Source organism: Pelodiscus sinensis, chromosome 5 (assembly GCF_049634645.1).
Source record: "Pelodiscus sinensis isolate JC-2024 chromosome 5, ASM4963464v1, whole genome shotgun sequence".
NCBI lineage: Eukaryota > Metazoa > Chordata > Testudines > Trionychidae > Pelodiscus > Pelodiscus sinensis.
Genome location: NC_134715.1, coordinates 36,452,443 through 36,473,743, shown reverse-complemented (window position 1 = coordinate 36,473,743; position 21,301 = coordinate 36,452,443). Strand labels below are relative to the sequence as shown.

Here is a 21,301-nt window from a genome sequence, read left to right as displayed (position 1 = left end):
CAGGAGTTATTGAACATACACACAGACAAACTCCCTCAAATATATAGTAGATTGCAAATGGGATCAAGGTGGGCCATAATAGCTCATATAAAATAAATTCAGTCTCACCATGATCCCTAGTTTGAAAGACCCTGCTTTACAAAGCGTCTTTCACAAGCACAGTAATCCATCTCTAAAATGTTTCAAGTAAACGTCTCCACTGTTATTTAATACATGGCACATGTTCTCAGATGTTGTTATTCACAGATATGTATATGCTCCCTAAGTTAGCAGTTTTCTGTTCTCTTTTATCTTAGGACTCTGTAAATGAGGCCTAATGATACTTGCAGTTTCAGCTGAAAGGGCTAGTTTGGGGTGAGTGAAGCTGTCTGTGAATGCATGTGTATAAGAAGGTGGATGTTTGGATCTAGCCTGGCATATTGCTCTGTAATTTATCATCTGGGTTTCCAGATCTAGAATGACAGAGACAGGTCAGCTGAAACACTATAGCACATTCTCTCCCTGCTATATCCTGTTGGTTTATGGCTTCTCGGGGTCAGAGGGAGCTGGGGTTAATTCAGCAAAAGAATCTTCTGACTGTGACATAAATTCCATTGGTGGTTCATAAATTGTGAAAGAAATTCTATGAACTGCTTTTTGGGAGTTTTAAAGCTATGGGCCATGAGGTTAATTATTTGCCTATAGTTTTAGCCAACTTTCTGTGCTAACAGATACCGGCTGTTGTTTGTGCTTTCTTAGGTCTAGCTTTACACACAGTCATTTAAATGTGATGATAAATCACTATTCCATATCTTTAAAAATAGTAATCCCATTCTGGGCACATCCCATGTGGCTGGTCTCCTAATTGATAATGCCATCTACATAAAGAGTAGGAACTTTTAGGATATTGTATTTGAAGTTGTACATTACAGTTTGGTGTCTGATAATTTTATATTTATAGATACTTTTTTCAATATATAATAGTAAGGACATACTGAGTGTAAAGTTATTTTATTCTTTACCAGTTCCATTATGCAGAGTTTTGGGGCTGGCGATGGACAATCTTGCACATCAGATTTTTGAAGATATGATATCTTTCTTTGCCCCTGCCCCCTTTTTAGCCAAGGTGCTAAAGCTCAATGAAGTCATAGAAGGACTCCCAGTTACTTTGGATCAGGCCCTAAATGCTGTCCCAGCATATTTATTATTTTGTTATACTTCTAAATTAATCCATAGCATATAGTGTAGCTTTCCTGACAAACTCTGTGCAATAAGGTATCTTTTAATTCTTGAAATAATGTGAGAGTATTCAGAGTAGATAAATTACAGATAATACTAAGCAGTTGCATTAAAATCACAACATAATCTAGAATTTAGATTCTACATCTTACTTGTCAAAGTACCAGAATTTTTCTCTTATTGGTTTCTTTTCCATATTTAATAATTTTGTATTATTTTTTTTCAGGAGTTTTTAAGCTCTTTTCATACTTTTATATAATCATATTTCAAGGTGAAAGTTTCCCTTCACAAAAACCCAACCATGTTTAAAAATGGAGGCCCAAATTCTGCACTCACACTATGTAACTTATTAATATGAGTTTTGCGTATATAGTTAAGAGCAGAATTTGCTCTGCATGTCATTGTCTTTATGTATTTGTATCTAGAAAATATCTCTGAATAGGTTGTTTCTGTTGTTAATCTATTGATCAACAAAAAGTGAGACCCAAAGATAAAGACTCTGCATTCCTGAACTTTTCAGCTTATACATCATTATTCTTTTTATCTCCATGCAAGACTTCTATCTGTAAAGTCTCATGAAGTTACATCTGCAAAGTCTCATGATGCTGTCAGCTTCTTGTTGTCCATTATTAGTGGACGAGAAAGATATATTCTTAGAATAGTTTTCTTAAATGCAAGGAACTTCTTTAGATCAAATGAGTTAAACACCTAATATATTGATTAATGTGTATAGTAAAAGAATACCAGCAGTGGGTTCACTGAGGTCATAGGTTTTAATGCACCTTTCTTAGGGAAGTAAAATCACTTCATTCTACTCAGGGCACGAATCAAAATTTGACTCTTCTTATTTTAATAGTTGGTAGGGGTGTGGCAAAAATTATTGATTTGATTATACAATTAATAATGTTCTATGTCCGATTAAATTTTTGATTCTTCCTTTATTGCAATAATTCAAATAACTTATTGACTTTTGTAGAATTGAAATTTAATTGGCTTTTGAATTTTACAATAAATACAACTCCTACCATATTGTGAAGCATTTGAAGGTCCATCCTAATTGGATGCGTATCTGAAATTAATCTAGACTCATCAAACCTGTTCAGTTTGCAAAATTAAACTAGCAAACTCCAAGAACAGACTTTTTCAATTGTAAGAATGTGTGTCTGATGCCCAAGAGTAAGGGATGGCTGATCATGTAAAAAAAGGCAAAATTCTAAAAGGTCTGGTTAAAATAACCTGATTCCTTTTTTCCTTTTGGTAGCTGTAATTCTGCTTGAGAGTAGACAAAACATTTGGCTGACTCAATTAAAAACAGTTCTCGTCCCTTGTAGGCGAGGATATATACCAGTGTTGCCTCTTGGCGCGGGAACATCCACAAACACAAAGGTTCTCTGTTTTTATAATCAGGGGAGCAAAAGCAAAATACAGAACACAAGTGGCCAAGTATTTCAGATCGTGTCCCATTAGAGTCCTTATTAGAACGTAGGAAGTATAGGTCCTTTCAACAAGAAACTTCGAGTCCAAGGAACACCTCTTAATGAACCACAGCTGAAAACCTTTTCTCCATTTTTGGCAGGTAATGGAATCATTATGTCTCAATGAGAGAGCTCTTCTCTAACCCCAGTGAAGGAATATAACCCCACTTCTCATATCCAGATATGTTCAGGGTATATAATTACACAAGATTTTGCTTTTTTGGGTTCTGGTTCCAAATGGAAACCAGAAATATTGGGAAACCTATATTGCATTGTTCAGCCCTTCAAGGCCAGAACATCCACCAGTACATTTTAAATAACTGATAGAACACCAAATGAGAAAAATATTTGGGTTGGAAAGGGTAAATATACCTCTCTTATTTATTGTCTAGTCTATCCATTTAGCCTAATTCTAGAGTTTGTGAACAGAGCAGTTAGCTACAATGGTTGGCCAAACTCACTGCTGGTATACTGGCCCACTTGGTATTACGCGGTTCGGCCTTACTAGTATTTAGCAGTAACTATTTCAGATATGCCTTATTGACCTATGCCAGTGGTCCCCAACCATTTGGGGTTGCCGGGTGCCAGGGCGCGTGGCCGTTCGCCCGCCGGGCGCCCGGGGGGGCGAGGCCCCCCCATAGCTGCATTCCCGGGGCCGGCGCTCTCTTCCCCCTCTCCCCCAAGCGCCGCGCGCCCGGGGCTGGCGCTCTCTCTCAAGCGCCGCGTGCCCGGGGCCGGCGCTGGCGCTCTCCCCCTCCCCCCCCCCATGCGCCACGGGGGGTCAATCCGCGCATGCGCCACGTGCCCGGGCCCAGGCCAGCCCTGAGCACTTGGCGGGCGCAGACAAATGCCCCCGCGGGCGCCATGGCGCCCGCGGGCACCGTGTTGGGGACCATGGACCTATGCTGTGTAGGCACATTAGAAAATTTGACCCGGTAACAGTAAAACTGAGGAAATGGAAATTGCTCCTTATTTGCAATGAGTTGTTTGTCTCCTGTGAATCAGTATATCATTTTACACTGCAAGGCATAAGCGATTAATATTTGGAAATTGAAAAAGTGCTAAAGAAACCAATAATAAATTATTAATCTTCATAAAATAATTCCCTTGTGTGGTGATTTTTTTTTATCTCAGGATTCCTTAAAGTCAATGGGAGCTGTGCTACTGGGATCGGTAGACAGCGAATCATTTCTTAATTACTCTGTTTTTTTTCTTTCTTTCTCCCTCTTTATATGTGTCTATAAAACAAATTTTAAATTAATGCTGTCTCATCTTATGGACACAACTCCTATTTACTTGAGTGGGAGTTCAGTGTGCGGAACAGTAGCAGCACAGGGTAAATGTGTATAGTGAGAGACTCCACGACAGATAAAATTCTAAGCATATGCCACAGATTATAGTTTAGTTCTATCTTTTAACCTTTTGCCCATCTCAACTTGCTATTGAATGCTGTCATCACCCCACATTATCTCTGACTAAAAAAGACTCTTGCAACTCCCCTTCTGGACTGCCCTATTGATCACCTGGTAGGGGGTGTTGCATATGTGATCCAGATGTCTCTCTTGCCTCACCATTTCTCCCCAGGAGAATTGTCTCCGTTCCACCAGAATTGTGTGGTGATGGATTTTTTTAAACTCTGATCAACTCTAGGCTGCTCTCAAGTCAGGTATTTAAAACCCAGGGAATTTCAGAGTTGCAGATTAACAAAGTCCCTTTGAAAATCACCTTTTAAAAATACACTTGAAATGCCCTTTTTTAGTCATCTTTATAAAACAAATTCACTGCACATATGAGTTCATCCTCTAAGATGCCAAGTGCTTTGTGGAAGGGCCTGAGCATCCTCAACACTGGGCAGGATTGGATCCTTGAAAGTAATTTTCTGCTAGATCATTTAAAAGAAATAAAACTTATTTTACATTAAGCATATTGGGCCTGATCCAGTGCTCAGTGGAAAGGCTGCCTTTGACTTCTATGGACCCACTGTGCAAAATCTTCAACTGAACCTGTAGTCAGGGCTATAAGGCCCAGGGGTGGGCAGTAATTTTTAATGGGAGGGAGTTACAACCTGGGGGAAAGGGTGCAGAGGGTTTGGGTGGTGACGTGGGACAGGGAATGGGGTGCAGGGTCTGGGAGGGAGTTGTGACCTGGAGGAGATGGGGAGAGGGTTTGATTGGTGGCCTGGGGCAGGTAGTTGGGGGAAGAGAGAGGGGGTGGAATGCCAGAGGAAGGCTGGGAGCCTTATGTGGCTCCCAGGTAGCAGCTCTGCAGACTCCCTGCCTGTGTGCTGGGCAGCTGCTCCACGTGGCTCTGCTCCAGCAAAGGGAGGAAGGAGAGGGGAGGAAGTGAGGAGGCTTCATTTTACCTTCAGCAAAATTTCTCAGCTCCTATTGGCAGGAAACTGGCCAATGGGAGCTGGATAATTTTGTTAGGGAGTGGGGACAGTGCACGAAGCTTTCTTCTCCCTGCGAAGACTGCATAGCAATTAGAAGTCAGCTGTTGAAAGCGGCTGCAGCTCCTGTGTAGTAAGGGTATGGCGACACAGCCCCGGGCTGGATCCCGCCTGCTATCTGCCTCTTGCCCATACCTGCTATAGCCCCTTAGCCTCAGATGTGTCCCATAGAACACAACGAAGAATCACCTATCGGTGAGAGAAGAAGCATTACAGATATCTTATGGATAGATTTTTTTTTGAAGCAAAATTAAACAAAATGAATGCCAATGCATTGTAATTAGGTTTGATGTATTTGATTTTTAAAAAATTGATAAATGTAAGGAAATATTGATTTCATTGTGCATGCGCGCACACAAACTGGAAAAAAAATTCCATTGATTACTGAAATTCACAGCAAGGCAAAGAAAGAACAATGCTGCTTGAGAACTAGAGTTTGATTTAAAGTTGTTTACTTGGTATATTTTGATCCATGCAGCCGTCAATTTGTGCTTTCACAGCTGTAAACTTTAACTTTTTCAATTTCAACATCTGCTGACATGGAATAGTTGTTGTCTGTCTCTACCCATAGTACCCTATGTTAAATAGATACAAAATTTTAAAAAGCTTATAGCCCATAATTTTGTGCAACTGTGAATATTTTTTTTTAAAAATGAAATAAACACAATGCTTTAAAATATTGGTGGTATCAATTGAAATTATTTTATTTTATTTTATTTTATTTTATTTTATTTTATCTTTTATTTTGTCAAGCCTAAGAGACCAGAGATCCTCATAAAACTGTTCAATCATATGGTAGTTCAATAGATGCGCATATGTGGGTTTTGTCGCTGTCTCTCTTTCCCTTCCCACTTTTTGTCTTGTCTAATTAGATTGTAAGCTCTTTAGGGTGAGATTCTCTCCTATCTCAACTGAGACCTGTAGATCAGTGATCCCCAAGCTTTTTACCTCGTGTCCTCCCTTGTCCTTGTATATGTCCACCAGCTGTGGCTGCAGGAGTTGAGGGGTGGAGACAGTGGTATAGGAGGGCAAGGCTGGGCCCACCACAGCTGCAGGAGGAACCAGGAGTGGCTGAGGCCGTTAGCCAGGGCCCTGGGTGTGGGGCCAGCAGTGGTAGCCCAGAGCAGAGCCCTGGGCACAGGACCAATGGCCAGGTTGGGAACAGAGCTGAATGGTGCTCTTTTCCTACCCTCTATGGGGCCTGGCCTGGTCCACACCTGTAGCCCCTCACTCAAAGTTACTCTGTGCCTCCCTGCCCCCAAAACAAGTGCACCCCCCAGATTGGAGACCTTTGTTCTAGACAATACTGTAATAATTTTTTCATAAATAAATGATTTGTTTAGTCTTACACAAGCTGGTTGTTTCATACTTAGTAGCATCTAACAAAATACTATTCTAATGATTTTTTTATCTCCAGTTTTCCCTTAGATTTTTGAAAGTAAGAGTCACTTTTGGGAACTGTGGTTTATTACGTAATGTAAGTTTGGCGGTATCACCAGGTAGAATACATTTTGATCCCATGTCAGAATCCTGCTGAATCGCCAGGATCAAGACATTTGAACATATCTGCTGAACTGCTTGATAGGGAAATAACGCTTTTATACTTCCAGAAGATACAGGAAGCTGGGACCAGATTCTGATACCCAACTCCTATAGGCTGATTAAAATCAGAGCAACTGTTCATAGGTTAAGATCCTACGTGATGTGAATAAGAGTAGTGGAATCTAAATACATTTAGTTTTTAAGATTTATTATAATCCAGTACATACTGTAAATTATCTCAAATAGGGCTTGCTGGGTATTTAGTTAGATACATGAAAAGTTTTAAAATAATACATGGAAATTCGATCATGACATCTTTTCATAAAATTCACATATATAGTAGTTTTGTTTGATCCTATATTAGGATTAAATTGAAAGTTTACATTTCCAGTTTGTATTAAAATAAAACCAATGTCTAGACTATGAATTAATTCCAAATCTTAGTGCAGAGAGATTAAAAAGACTGGGACTTTTCAGTTTAGAATAGAGACGACTAAGCAGGGATAGGATAAAGGTCTATAAAATCATGACCAGTATGGAGAAAGTGAATAAGGAAAAGTTCAGTTTTTCCCATAACATAAGAACTAGGGGTCACCAAATGAAATTAATAGGTATCAGGTTTACAACAAACAAAAGGAAGTTTTTCTTCAAACAGCACATAGACAACCTGTGGAACTCCTTGCCAGAGAATGTTGTGAAGACCAGGACTTTAACGGGGTTCAAAAAAGAACTAGATAAATTAATGGAGATTAGGTCCATCAATACTTATTAGCCAGAATGGGTAGAAATGATATCCCTAGCCTCTGTTTCTCAGAGGCTGGAAATGGATGACAGGAGAGGGATCCCTTGATGATTACCTGTTCTGTTCACTCCATCTGGGGCATCTGGCATTGGCCACTGTTGGAAGACAGGATATTGCGCTAGATGGACCTGTGGTCTGACCAGTATAGCCATTCTTATGTTCTAGTGTGGCTTATCTGAGGCACTTGAAGGTTTTCTTAGAGAAATGTAAGTAATTTGTTGAACATTTTGACTTTGAACATTGGAATGTGACAGTCAGTGAAATGTAACTAAAGGAATAGATGTAACATTCACTGCATTTATGTCACTTAAACTTGTTTGTACTCTTTTTAGTGAGACAGCTGCTCTTTTCTTTAGCTGATTATTTTGGGCATCAGATATCATTTGCATTGATAACATTGTTTTGGACTTGTCTGAGGATGTTATCAAATGTAATTTGTTCAGAAACTGTGTCTGAACATTGAATGTAGGAAACCTCTAGCAGTGTTCAGAGTAGGATACACAAATCACATTCTCACATGGGCTAACTAGCAGGGGCCCAGCTATCAGTGTAAAAAAAAAATTAGACCTTCTCTTTTGAGGATAATACACATGAACAGGGCTTGACAAATTATGCAAAATCCTACTTGCCAGACAAAAAAGATACTCGCCATTTTCCCCCCCCCACCCAAGTGTTTTTTTTAATGGCATAAATTCCTAATAAGAATAAGAACAGTAATTAATAAGTTATTGATAAATATCTTATAAACCTCTACCTTTTCCCTCTGCTGCCATGTCTCCTCCCCTTGTTCCATCAGCTCCCCTGGTGATTGCTGCCCCCCAACCCCTCACCCTCCTCTGCTGTCCTGACTCCTGCCCTTCTCACTGTTCTCAGCCTTCCTGCGACCTGCCCCCCTCCACCAGCCCTTCTCTCCCCCTTGTGCCCACTTCTCTAGTAGTCCCACTCTGTGAGCTACCCCTCCTCATCCCTCTACACACCTACCCTGCCTCTCTCCTCTGGTGCTAGTCCCTCCCCTGCTTCACCCCCAGAATCCCCTGGCACCTGCACCCTCCTGGTGCCTCCCCCTTCCCTCACAGCTCCTGTCCCCTTTGCCTTCTTTTTCCCTGATGCCCACCCCTCACCACCCTCTGCCCCCGTTCCCCTCATGTCTCTGTGCCCTCACACATGCCTTGCTCCATCCCCGCCTTCCTCATGCCCATCTCTTCTTTCAAACTTTCTCCCAGCACCTCCTCCTCCCCGCTTTAACCCCCAATGCCCATAACCCTCTCCCAGCATCACCCTGTCCCCGTTCCCACTGACACCTTCCCTCCTGCCCTTTTCCTCATTGTCTCCGCTTGGCCCCCTGGCATTTGTCTCTCCTCCACCCCGTCCCTTGGTGCCTTCCCCTTACTTCTCTTGACCTGCCCCCTCCCCTCAGCACAAGTCCCTTCCCTCTATTTTCCCCCCTTCCCCTCCCCTACCTGACTTCTGCCTTCCAGTTTGCGGGGCTACCGGAGCCTTTTTGAATCCAGCGGTTGCCGGCCGTGACATCACAATGCCACGTCATGCCAGCATTTTGGCGTCTGCCGGCGTCCTGCCCTCTGGCTCACGCCTCGTGCTGGAGCTACATGCAGGCAGCCCGGTGGCGAGAGTTGCCACACTTCCCCCTCCCTGGTGGCAGATGGGGCAACACTGCCCATAGTGCGCACCTATGTCTGTAGCTACTCGCCAGCTGGTAATATCTACTCGCCATGGACTAGTGGGCGATCATATTTGTCAAGCCCTGCACATGAAGGTGTTTAAACCTTTTTTTAATCTGTTAAAAATTGGCGTTTATCATGGATGTTTCTTCAAATGTTTTTTATATATATACACACACACACACACACACACACACACACACACACACATCTTTTCTGTTATATAATTAAATTAAGATCTTTCATTTTTAAATAAAGACTAGTATTTTAAAACCTTTTAATGTGTTTGTTACAAAAAACAATGAGGCTGTCATAGACAAGACCACAAATTGATCTGTCTCCAACATTCTGACTGACCAGTTTTATTTTTACTGCCAGCTTGTCTCAAAACTTGAGCTACGTCTAGACTACAAAGAAAAGTCGGAAAAAGATACTCAAATTGTGAACCGCAAATTGCATATCTTTTTCCACTTTCTTTCAAAAGAGGCTTTTCCAAAATTTGGCGTGTCTTCATGGTGCAAAATTTTGGAAAAATCTGCTCTTTCGAGCCATCCCTTCCTTGTACAATGAGGTTTACAGGGATGGCAAAAGAACGGTGTATCTAAAAAAGAAACTGAGTGTGCAGTACAAAAACCATGCTATATTTCTAATCTTTATTTCTTTTTAAAGTTGTAACTCCTTTTTCTTTGTAGAGAGAGGAGAAAAGAGGTAAGAGATGCAAGACTTGGGCAAACATGAGTTGCTGAAGATTTCCATTTTCTAATATCCAACTTATTTTTAATCTCTTCCACAAACACAACAGATCAATTCCCTTCCTAATCAGAGAAGGTTTACACCTGTAAATCCTCAAGTATTTATTGTGGCTGAATTGATCTGAAGCAAGGCTTAGAACTCCAATTTTTACACTTAACATTTGGTGAGTTTTGGTTGATCATAGACAAATCCCGAAGGGATAATGTCACCTTCTTAGCAGTATTTATTATTAGTACTTGATCTTCCTGTTTCAATGTCTAACACATAGTAACTTTCTCAGTGAGAGAATTTCTCATTTCTAGGCTAAAGATATATTCCAGTACGAAATGCAGTGTCTGGGCAAAAACTTTACAGGCATACGCAGAAGAAATGTATCATTTTTATTTTTATTTTTTAAATACGTCTTGGAACCAAGTGGTTTTTCTACTTTTAGGCCAACTTGAAATTTAGCCAGTAGGGTCAAAAAAGGGTTTGATTGTTCGCTCTTTACGCAGATCAGAAAAACATCTATTCACTCAGTCTCATGAAGGAATCCACTATTGGGATTCCTTTGTGAACAGGTGATCATTGATGGAAATAAGGCTAGAACAATCTAGTCCAAAGTGAGGTGGGGAAATTCTGGCCAAGTATACTGAGGCTTGAGGACTGCATGTATGCCAAGTCTTGAAATTCAAATCAGGTTTCATTTATTCAAGAAGCGGGGGAAAGCATGTAATTATTTTAAGATCTGGAATACTTTTTCATTCACCATGCACACAAAAACATTGCTGGATTAGGTATAAAGAGGTTAGGATTTTTGGGTTGTTTTAAAGCAGGGGTCAGCAACCTATACCTCCCAAGTCAAATATGGCTCAGTAGGGAGCCAAATATGGCTCTTCTGCAGCTCGAGTTCCTCGCCCCCCCCTCTCCCCTCCCAACAGCAGGAAGCTTGTGCTGGCACTCCAGCCTTGCATCCACCTACAAGGTTGGAGCACAAGTGCTGGCTTTTCTTGTGGGTGGAGGAGAGAGAGCCCCAGCCTCCCCACCAAATCTGGCTTGTGGGGATGAAGCGGAGCTAGAAGCGACTCCGCACACTGCCACGTCCCTTCTACTTCCCCCTTAAAAACCTGTTTCTCTCCCCCCCCCTCCCCCCCCCCCGCCCGCACCATCTACACAGAGGGAACCAGGCATATGGAACCAGGCGTGAGTTGGGAATCAGCTGATTCCTGGCTTGTGCCCAGTCCAAGATGCTGTGCCTCTGCTTTTTAAATGTATTAAGAGCCTATTGGCTCTTAATACATTTAAGCAGCTAAAGCACAGCGGGGGAGAACCCGGCGCAAGCTGGGACAGCTGATTCCTGGCTCGCGCCACGTCCCCCCCCCCCCCCCCGGCTCTGCACCAGCCTTTCAAATGTATTAAGAGCCAACAGGCTCCCTTGCTTAGCTGATGGAAAATCCATCAACTAGTCGAGTAGTTGATTAAACTAAATTTAGCATCCCTAAAAAGATACAATAAAAATAAGAATAAACATAAAATAAATTAGGCTGTTATTAAAGATGTTTTATTTCACTGATGCTATAGTTATGGACGAGAAGACAAATATATAATTCAGTGAAATATTAGGCCATAAGAGTTGGCCCCTCCATCAACCCGCAGTCTCCATATATATTGAATGGAAAAAGACTGGAATTCTGAGCTGCCTACCAAAGAGTCGTAAGGTGACAATATATAGTGATCAAAGGCAGGCTGTATCTGGTACAATGTGCTGATATAAAGTCACAGTGTTGCCCTCTACTGGCATCTGCTGAAAGCTGTTAAACATCTATTAATCAAGAACCCTAAACAGCATGATAAATTTCTGAAGGACAGTATTAATAGATTTCAGACCAGCTCTAAGCTATCCTTGTAAGCAAAAACCTTCCTCTGTGAGAGGAATGGGGGGTAGCACTTAGCTGTCAGCACTCATCTGCTTACAGACCTCTGCAGACTTACGTTCAAAATACAAAAGCTTTAAAACATAAAAATGTCAGCTGGATTAATTAAATGTTTGAGCACCAGCAGCTCCTACAGAGTTCGAAGGCTCATGGCATGAATTAGGGACACTAGGGTCACGAGAGATAGTGTCATGTTTCAAACAGATGTGAAATGTCTAATTGAGAACACACAGAATCACACAGCCGCCTTGTTAAAAAATGCTTTGCCAAATCCAAACATTTGTACTTAATAAGATAAGGCAGGGTGGAGGAGAGAGGAGTGTTTGCATTTCACAAGTACTCCATTGCCTTTATTTCTTTTATTGTTTTCATTTAGGTGGGATCTGCTGTCCCCCCCCAGGCATTAAAGAATAGGCTAGCCTATTAAAGGCTCAGATGTTCAATTCTTACTTGAGAGTAGGCCTCACCCACATGAATAGAGTCAGTGGCTCTGAGAAGGCTCAACATGCAGCAGTGATATCCAGTGGGAAGTGTTCCCTCTAGGTTTTTGTTCCATCTGTGTGTGGAATACGTTTTATTGCATGAACTGAAGGATGTGAGGCTGTATACTACCAGTAGAAACACATGCTGCCAGTGGTGGGTCCTGTGGGCACTCTGCTAGTCAACTGGGCAGTATTAAAATCTCTCCTGGGTGGCCACCCAAGCGCTCATCTCACAGGAACATTGCCAGTGGGTTAGCTGTAATGTAATCAAAGTGTGTCACTTTAAAGAATTATTTCTCTAGACTGGCTCCAGCACACGCTTTTGGAATTCTTGAACTTCCAACATCTGTTTGTCAAGCACTAAAGGATCAGCACCTGAGACAGTGAAATGAAGGCCTTAAAAGGAGCAGGAGCAGATCTGCCTTGCTCCAAGTCAAAACGTATGCCCCATAGTCAGAAAAGTCCTCTGTATAAAGCTGTCTCTGCCCTTCACTTGCTCTGTGGCTTTGAGCAAATTATTGCAATTGATTGAGTTTTCCCATCTTTAAAATGGAGATAATTTTACTTGTTTACCTGCCATGCTGGGTTGCTGTGAAGGACACTTAATGTTTGTAAAGTGCTTGGAACATGTCAAAGCTCTGCATACATGCAAAGACTTCTTTTATTATCTGATTTTTTTTCTAGATTGGTTGAAGAGGGCTTGTATCTGCACATAAAGGTGTGTTGACCAGGCAACAATGTGATTTGCCGGAACAGATTCCAGTTAGTTAGAAAATTAGCATACATTAGCTTGAGGAAAGATACGTTTTGTGATTAAAAACAATCTGATTTTGTTTATAAGACTTTTATGTGCAATTAGCCTAGATTCGAGAGTTTTATTCCAGCACATTGCCTATAATACTCAAAATGAAAAGTTTACTTAAGAAATTGTAAAGCTTGATCACTCTTTTCAAAATCTGGAATTGCTACAGTAAACTCTTCTGAGCGAATATGAATGCCCCAACTTCTGAGTTACATGGTATAAATTCAGAATGACTTCACTGGAATCAGATGCTTACCGGTTCTAGTTAGCTGGTAGGGCATGGACCAGTTCCCTGTTCAGCCTGGGCAAGAGGCTGCTCCAGCCCCACAGGGCTCGCTGGAGAGGCGCCTGTCTGTGGAGGGCCCAGCCCCCCAGCTGCAGGTTACACGCCGGCTCCTCAGGAGTCGGTTACAAAGCCTGTAGGGAAGCCTCACCAAGAGCGGGGCTAGCAGCCCTTGCCGGCTCCACTCTTTAAGTCTTTATACTCCAGAGCCCGCAGTGCCTGTAGCCATGTAACCGCTATGATTTTTAGCAATTACACGGGTACATTTTAAACAAATTTTTATATCCCAAGCCCAAACCTATGAGTACAGCGGACTTCTTGTGAGGTGTGGAGTGCTCTTGACTCCCCCTGGGGTCTCTGAGTATCACAGAAGTTGCTGTGTCTCTTGTAGAGCAGGTCTTGCTGGTGTTCTTTTAGTTCAATGCAAGAAATGAACAGAAGTGGGTTTTGTCATTTAAATTGGCTAGTGACACCCAGATGGTTCTAATGATGAACAGATGTGAATGGAGGGAAATGTACTGTACTTTGAGAACAATTAATGACTAACCATACAAGTAACCATGTACTTGCCACAATAGAATTCATCCTAGCACAGTTGTCATCAGGACTGGGGGGCGGGGGGGAACCCTGTCTGCATCTATTCATATTTCATGACAAAAATCAAGCAGCTGAAAGTAATACTCTGATCCAGCCGTGCATGCTGTCCAAACAGATCTTTTGTTCTGTGTGGGGAGTTTATCCAATGCTCAGATCTCGTTCTGTGTTTGAACTGAACATGAACACGAGCACAAAAAAATGTTGGACACCCAACCATGCTGTGCTGCCTTGATTTATTAAAGCAATGCTTTCTTTCTTCCAGCTGCATTTGTTGACTCCAATGCTTATCTGATTTTCAGGTGAGCGCCCTTACCAGTGTCCTTACTGTGACAAGGCTTTCAGCAAGAATGATGGACTAAAGATGCACATCCGTACCCATACAAGGGTAAGCAAGGCCCACTTGCTTTAATTGTTACTTAAGAACCATGATTGCCCATGAAGAATACAGGGAGATAAATTATTGCTGTTTCAAAGACATTATTTGCACTTCGAAAGAGGGGAAGAGAGCATGCAAATTAATAATTTTAGAATTTTATTTCTGACTTCTATATTGACCTGTGATATCTTGGACAAGATGGTTTACTTTTCTGTGCCTCATTTTTCCACATGTAAAGAAGGGGTAATTATGCCTACCTTCCTAGCACAGTTGTCTTGGGATGCTTCAGTGTTTATAACCAGTTTGATAGGTTAGTATCATTATTATTAAGAGAAAGAGTTAAATATCAAACACTTTTATGTTTCTCTCGCCTCTAAACCTAATCTCTGGCAAATTCTCTCTGTCTTAATAACAGTAATGGTACTGTGCTCATGTGCAGCGCTTTAACCCTATTTATTGATTGCAAACATCAAGCAAGTCTCAAAACAACCTTGTGAAGAATGTAGGAATAATATTTGTAATGCAGGCTCGAGAAATTTCTGAAGATTAGTCGCTGACCTTAGGATCATAAATATCCTGGTTTTGTGTTGAAAGCTTATAATGTTTGAATATTTACTCAAGGCAGTCCTTACCCCCACTCTGCCCCCCCTTGTGCCTATCTAGAAAAAAGGGTGGTTTAAAATAGCTGGCTGTGAATTCTGCTTGCATAGGAGAATCCCAAGTAACCAACTGTTTGCTATTTACTCTCTGCTTTCCCTTTCTAGAAAGCATTTTGGGGACAGATTCTAGGCAGTGTGCGTGTGTGCTAAAAAACTCTTTATAGAATAGAAAAGTAATGTAAAGTTATATAGTTATATGTGTATATAGATCTTGATAACTCCTCATAATGCAGACAGCGAAGTGCTCACACATGCATATTGTGTTTGTAGTCTATTAGGAAATTAGTCACTTCAGAGAAGGCAAAACTTTTATTTGTCAAAACTGGAGTACTTACAGAATTGCTCTTCTGAGAACTCTTAATTCCTTGAGATTTTCCTTTTGTTGTTTATGCTCTTAGACAGCTGTAGTACCACACCGTTAGAGGGAATTTATGAAAAACACATTTAAAACTGGCTTAAAAAGACATGTACAAAATAGGACTGAATGAAAGATGGGCTAAGCCAAGGACTTACACGAAGGAAATGGCTTAAACTCTGCTTCTGCACGGCAGAACAACAGCTCAGGCAGACACACTCACTATTCAGTCTGCAGCAACAAGGAAACATTGGTAATTTGGATTTTACTGAGTGGAAATTTGAATTGTATAAATGTTATGCATTGCTAAAGAACATGATAAAGTTCTTCAACTGATGGTCTCTATGTGTATTCCACTTGTGCTGTGTACACACCTGAGATCGGAGGATTTTTGTGGTTCCTATGTATATCCCATTATTCACCCTTCTTTCCTCTCTGCTCTGGCATTTTATCCTGGGGTTATTTAAGGTAAAAGGATACATACAGAAGTAGTCAGTCCACACTTGTGCCCTCATGAGAAGGAGAAGGCCACAGGTACAGACCACTGGATACTGCTAGCAATAATCTTCTTGTCTCTGGCATGTATTGTGCATGCTTACCTGGAGAGGAGTACAAATAGAGTCTACACATCTTGAAGAGCTCCCTTGGTTGTACAGGGACGTAATCTTTCTTTTTTATGTTAACAATGGCTCTAATAGAATTTGTTGTAATAATACAGTTATTTAATCAAAATAGCATCAGTTCAGAAACAAGGGCACACCTCTCCACAACTGCTCAATTCATGACATATGCATTATGATGATTTCAGTACATCAGAAATGTCATGACTGCCCAATAGTAAGCTGTAATGTCATATTTCACCTCTGTTTTTGACAAGTAAATGAGTGGGATTCCTTGCAGTCATGTTATGGATAACTAGAAATATGCAGGGCAGATCTAGAATCGTGTTTGAATTCCAGGTTTTAATGCTGTAGGGTTGTTTATATACCACTTAACCCATGGTTCTGAAGTTTAAAAGTCAAGTTTGTTTATATCCGAGTGACATTTTATATAAGCTTACATCAGAATAAGGATCTTCCATTTCAAAACATGGGGTTAAGTACTGGCACGTTTGTAGTAACAAGCATATCATTATACTTAAGTTGTTCTCGTGCTCTGACACTCCCCTCCCCCATACCCCAACACCATATTTGCATGTGGATAGTAAAAAGCTTAATTTCTATGAAGATGTAATTGTTTGAAAGTGAACTAATAGTATAATATAAAATACTACAGATTTTAAGACTGGAAGGCATTATTATAATCATCTGGTCTCAAATAAGAAAAGTCATGGAATGTAACCCAGTAATTCCTGCCTCAAGCCCATAACTTCTGGTTGACTTAAGCATACTGGTTGACTTAAGCATATATGTAAGAAAGATATCCAATATTCATTTAAAGACTACATGTGATAGAGAATCCACTACTGGTTGTTCCCATAGTTAATGACCTTTGCACATGTGTAAATAGATAAACAATTTAACCACTTAAAGGGGCTTAATTCAGATAAGTTAGAAACCGATTTTCTTAAAGTGCCTTCCATCTGAAAATTCTAGAGAATTTTTGGACCATTCAACGTTCCATCTGCTGTCAAATCCTGCATCCCTGAGGTTACATATAGCCAACACCATTCTGAATAGTCAATATTTTGTTTCAATTTCAAATAGATTCAGGTTAGGGCAAAATATTGAGTAATACTTGGTTTTACGGATGCTGATTTGTTTTTTACAAGATTTTATGTAAATTTGGATACCCTTAAAATTGTAGTTCTTTATGGAGCTAGATCCATAAAGGGATCTAGGTATTTAAGGCCAACATTTAGGTGCCAGTGACAGCCTCAGAACCCCAGGTCAGTTGACAATTAACTTTGGAGGCACCTAACATTCCTAGGCTCAAAATTGAGTCCATCCTTAAAGTCCTCTGTGTGCCCCAGGATATACCTACATGGCCTCTGTAGGACTTGGGCTTGTAGATTTCTTTTTTCCAACTCCATGCTTGAGCATCCAGACTTACTGAAAACGTGAGTTGACATTTTGTAGACCCAGGTCTCACAGACATGCTAATGTGTCCACACAAAACTACATAGATCTTCTGACTCAGGTCTGCAGCTTGAGTCACATCTACACTGTAAAAGGACAGGGCTATAACCCACCCTCCTAGCAGAGTCCTCGGTGTTTACTGACCTGAGTCAGACTGATTTGTCCGTTTGTGGGCTCAAACCTGCATTAGGGTCCAGGCTTAGTGTGCCATGTGGACATGTCCTAAATCTCTGCCAGTTGGCATGTACACAGCTGTGTCAGTCTAGGCACCTGAGCCCCGATAGGATACTGAGGCAAGTACATCTGTGGAGTCAACACTTCGTAGGCATTCTCAGAGCACACCTAACCTCATGGTGGTAAGAGTGGGGGCAAGGGAAAGAGGAGCTCCTCCACCCCTTATAGCCTTTAGTACAGTGGTTAAAGCATGTGTTGAGGATGTGCCAGACCCAGGAGCATAACCCTCTACCACCTGATGTGGAGCAGGAATTTGAATTTTGGTTTCACAGAGAGTGGCCTATTATTTTGGGATGCCAGGACACTGAAAGCTTCCATGGTTCAGAGGCAGCCTATCCAGTGAACTGCTCTGGAACTGAAGATTCATTCCCTTCCAAAATTTTGGGGGTTTGTTCCAAATCTAAACTAAAACAGATTTTGAAATACTGAAGTTCTCTGCAAAACTGAATTATAACACGTCTTGGGATTCTTTTTGGGTTAGGTGGCTTAATAGACTCCTAGGTTTTTGTTTAATGCACAAAATTGACTATATAAGACTGAAGGGTCTAAACTGTGTTACCTCATCTCTAATATTCTAGTTTAACTTTAGGTATATCACGGAAGGTTAAATTTTCAGACTGATTTATGCTCCATTCCCTCTTCACCCCAATCCACCTTTACAAACATTTTTGTAGCATAGTTGATTCTCACACACGTTGCCACATAATTATTTTCAGGAGCTCCAAGTATAGGGATAACTAAAAGTCTGTCAAGTATTTTTGCATTAGCCAAGCACAGAAATGGGGAATTAAAAAAAAAAAAAAGTTTAGCACCATTGTTCAGAAGCCTTATTCATGGTTCTAATGAAAACAATGCTACAGTGTTTTGCTCAAGCCTTTAAAATGGAAAACTAAAGTATTCTAAATGTAATGCAATAACAATTCATGCAGAAGATAAGTCTGTGTGCATTTCACTAGTGGGACCAAATGGCAAATTATCCACAGACCAAGAGGGCTGCTGGAAAAATCATTGCAGAGTTCGATTTATACCTGACAGCTGCTAAAAAGTGCAGTGTGTGGGTGGCCCCAGGTGTCCAGTCTAATATTGGAATAAACAGAAGAAGACAGGAGACTAGTCAGAATTCCTCCAACAATGAAAAGAGGAGAAAATACTAGCAAACTTTACATTAAAATTTCACGTACGTGTGGATTTGTTTTAATAAAAACTACCTTACTTTTTTAAAGGAAAATAAAAGCACTCAAAGAATTGGGAAAGGATAATGCATACAAGTTCTTGAGGTAGTGAGCTTCAAATAGTTCCTCAAAGCTAATATGATTTGTATCATGCTCTCCTAACTATCCAGTGAAGTAGGTTAGGGGTTTATTTCAAAGTCGTGTGTACTGTATACCATGATGTTACTTGCTGCAGGGCGCAAAGCTTAATTGTTGAGGAAAAAAATGACTGCATTTTACTCAAATACGATTTAGAATATTATTAAATGTAACCAGATATGCATATTCAGAAGCAATCTTTATGCTGAATCAGCATTTTCATTTCTTTTTAAAACACTCTTATTCTATTAAGTTCCAGACTGTAACATGGCAATAATGGAAAACAGAAATAAGAGAAGGGCACTCCCAAATGCTGTTTCATCACTTGTATTAAATATTATATGTCCTTTGAAAATACAATAATGAGATCTATTACTTTTGCAGCTGATTTTAAATCTAATTACTCGTGGTTTGAATACCACTGACTGTAATGTTAAGAAAATGGAGACAAATTACAGTGTGAAGAGTGATATGTTTCATTCTGTTACCTTTGTAGGTTCCTAAAGATAGTCAATTAACTCAATGTTTAGGCACCATAAACAAGTTTGACTTGGTCTTCAGAGGTTCTCCCATTGAATGACCTACTCTTGCATTCAGTCACCTCTGGAAATCAAGCCACTGTTATTTAGGTGCCTGATTTTAGTTACCCAAATTTGTTTTTACCTGTATAACTATTAGACAATGACTGGGCAGTGGACTGCTGATGCAGAAAATTGCTAATGAGGTCATTTAGAATTTCACATTTAGTCTACCACGCTTGATTCTGCCTTTAGTAGCTTTAGCTTAGAGGCTAAGGCCAAGGGCTGATATGCAGAGAGAGAGGGTTTTTTTCTCTCTCTAACGTTTAATTCATTTGGACCATGCATACACCACAGATAAGATCAAAGCAGCTGCAGTCAATCTTCCAGGGTTTGAATTAGCAGGTCTAGTGAAAATGCCACTAGTACTGCTTCTAGGAGGAGTAAGGGATGTCAAAGGGAGAGTGTGCTCCCTTTGACTTGCCGCAGTGTGGATGGTGCCAAAATTCAAGTTAAGATACTTTGACCTAAGTGACTCAATGTCACTGGAGTTGCATATCTTAATTCAAATTTATCCCCTAGTGTAGATCAGGCCTTAGAGCTGTGGTCACCAAACTATCAATGACCAGTCGATCACGAGGCTTTAGGACACTCCCCCTTGCTGCCCTCCACACCCAAGATTAACGCCGTGCTGATACTACCTCCAAGGACTACGGAGGTGGCGCAAGCTCCCTGTGGGGTAGGGAGGTGTTCTGTAGCTGCATGCCAGGTCCTGGAAGTGCGCGGACTGCCCTCCGCCCACCTCCAACAGCCGGTGCGGTACCTAAATTGCCGGTCTGTCGTGCACAGGGGACTTTGTTCCCCTCCTGCATCCAAATTTCCCCCCAGAGCTTGCACCTCTCACCCTTTCCCACACCTAAATCCCTCATTCACACCCCAGAGCCCACACCTCCGGTCTCAACCCAGTGAGGGTACGGCTACACTGCAGGAGTTTTTCTGGCAAACACGCTCTTTTGGCAGCCCCAGTATTCCTCGTTCCACAAGGAATAAGGGGGCTTTGAAAAGAAGGGGTTTTTCCAACATTTGTGCTAGTCTAGACAGGCCAAATATCGGAAACATTTCTTCCAACCGAGAAGGATTGAAAAAAAGCGGCAGTGTAGCTGTACCCTGAGAGTGTATAAGGGCCGGGGAGAGCAAGTGATGGAGAGAACGGGAACAGAGAGGCGGGGCCTCAAGGAAGGAGTGGAGTCTTGGGGAAGGGATGGGGTAAATCTTGGCTTGTCCTGACATGTAAAAAGTGATCTTGGGTGTAAAAAGGTTGGAGACCACTGCCTTAGAGTTCTATCACTGACTTCAAAGGGGACAGCTTTAAGCCATGAATGAGCATGGGGGCTAAGTAATCTCCCCACTGATGCTTTCACTTCAAATCAGAGTTTCATTTTATTGGCAGGACAGTGTGGGAAGGGCTATCTCCAGGGCTTTCCTTTGGCATTTTTTTAAATGGAACCTTTTTGGGGGGGGGGGAAAGCCCAAGAGACTAGAAAAATTGTCAGCAGTGAACAAGGAAAGTGTTAAGATGTCATAACATGATCATATTGACTGTTCGGTCTACACTTCACTGCTTATGAATGCTTGGGCTTTTGGAAGTTAACAACAAAGGCTAATATTCATACTGTAAATGTAAATAGTATACCATGCCATTTCCAACAGCATTTACCATGCAAGACAGTTTTTATGACTAACAGATTGAATTCTTAAAAATGGAATTCTTCTTGT

General features: G+C 41.2%; 1 protein-coding gene across 7 annotated transcripts in view; it reads left to right on the top strand.

Moving 5' to 3' along the window:
- Nucleotides 1-21,301, top strand: part of PRDM5 (PR/SET domain 5) — a 151,443-nt gene that overhangs the window by 102,300 nt on the left and 27,842 nt on the right. For all 7 annotated transcript variants that reach the window (XM_075929819.1, XM_014574834.3, XM_075929820.1 and 4 more), the window contains one exon: nt 14,295-14,380. In XM_075929819.1, coding sequence (XP_075785934.1) covers nt 14,295-14,380 — 86 coding nt within the window. The remainder of the gene's footprint in view (nt 1-14,294; nt 14,381-21,301) is intronic.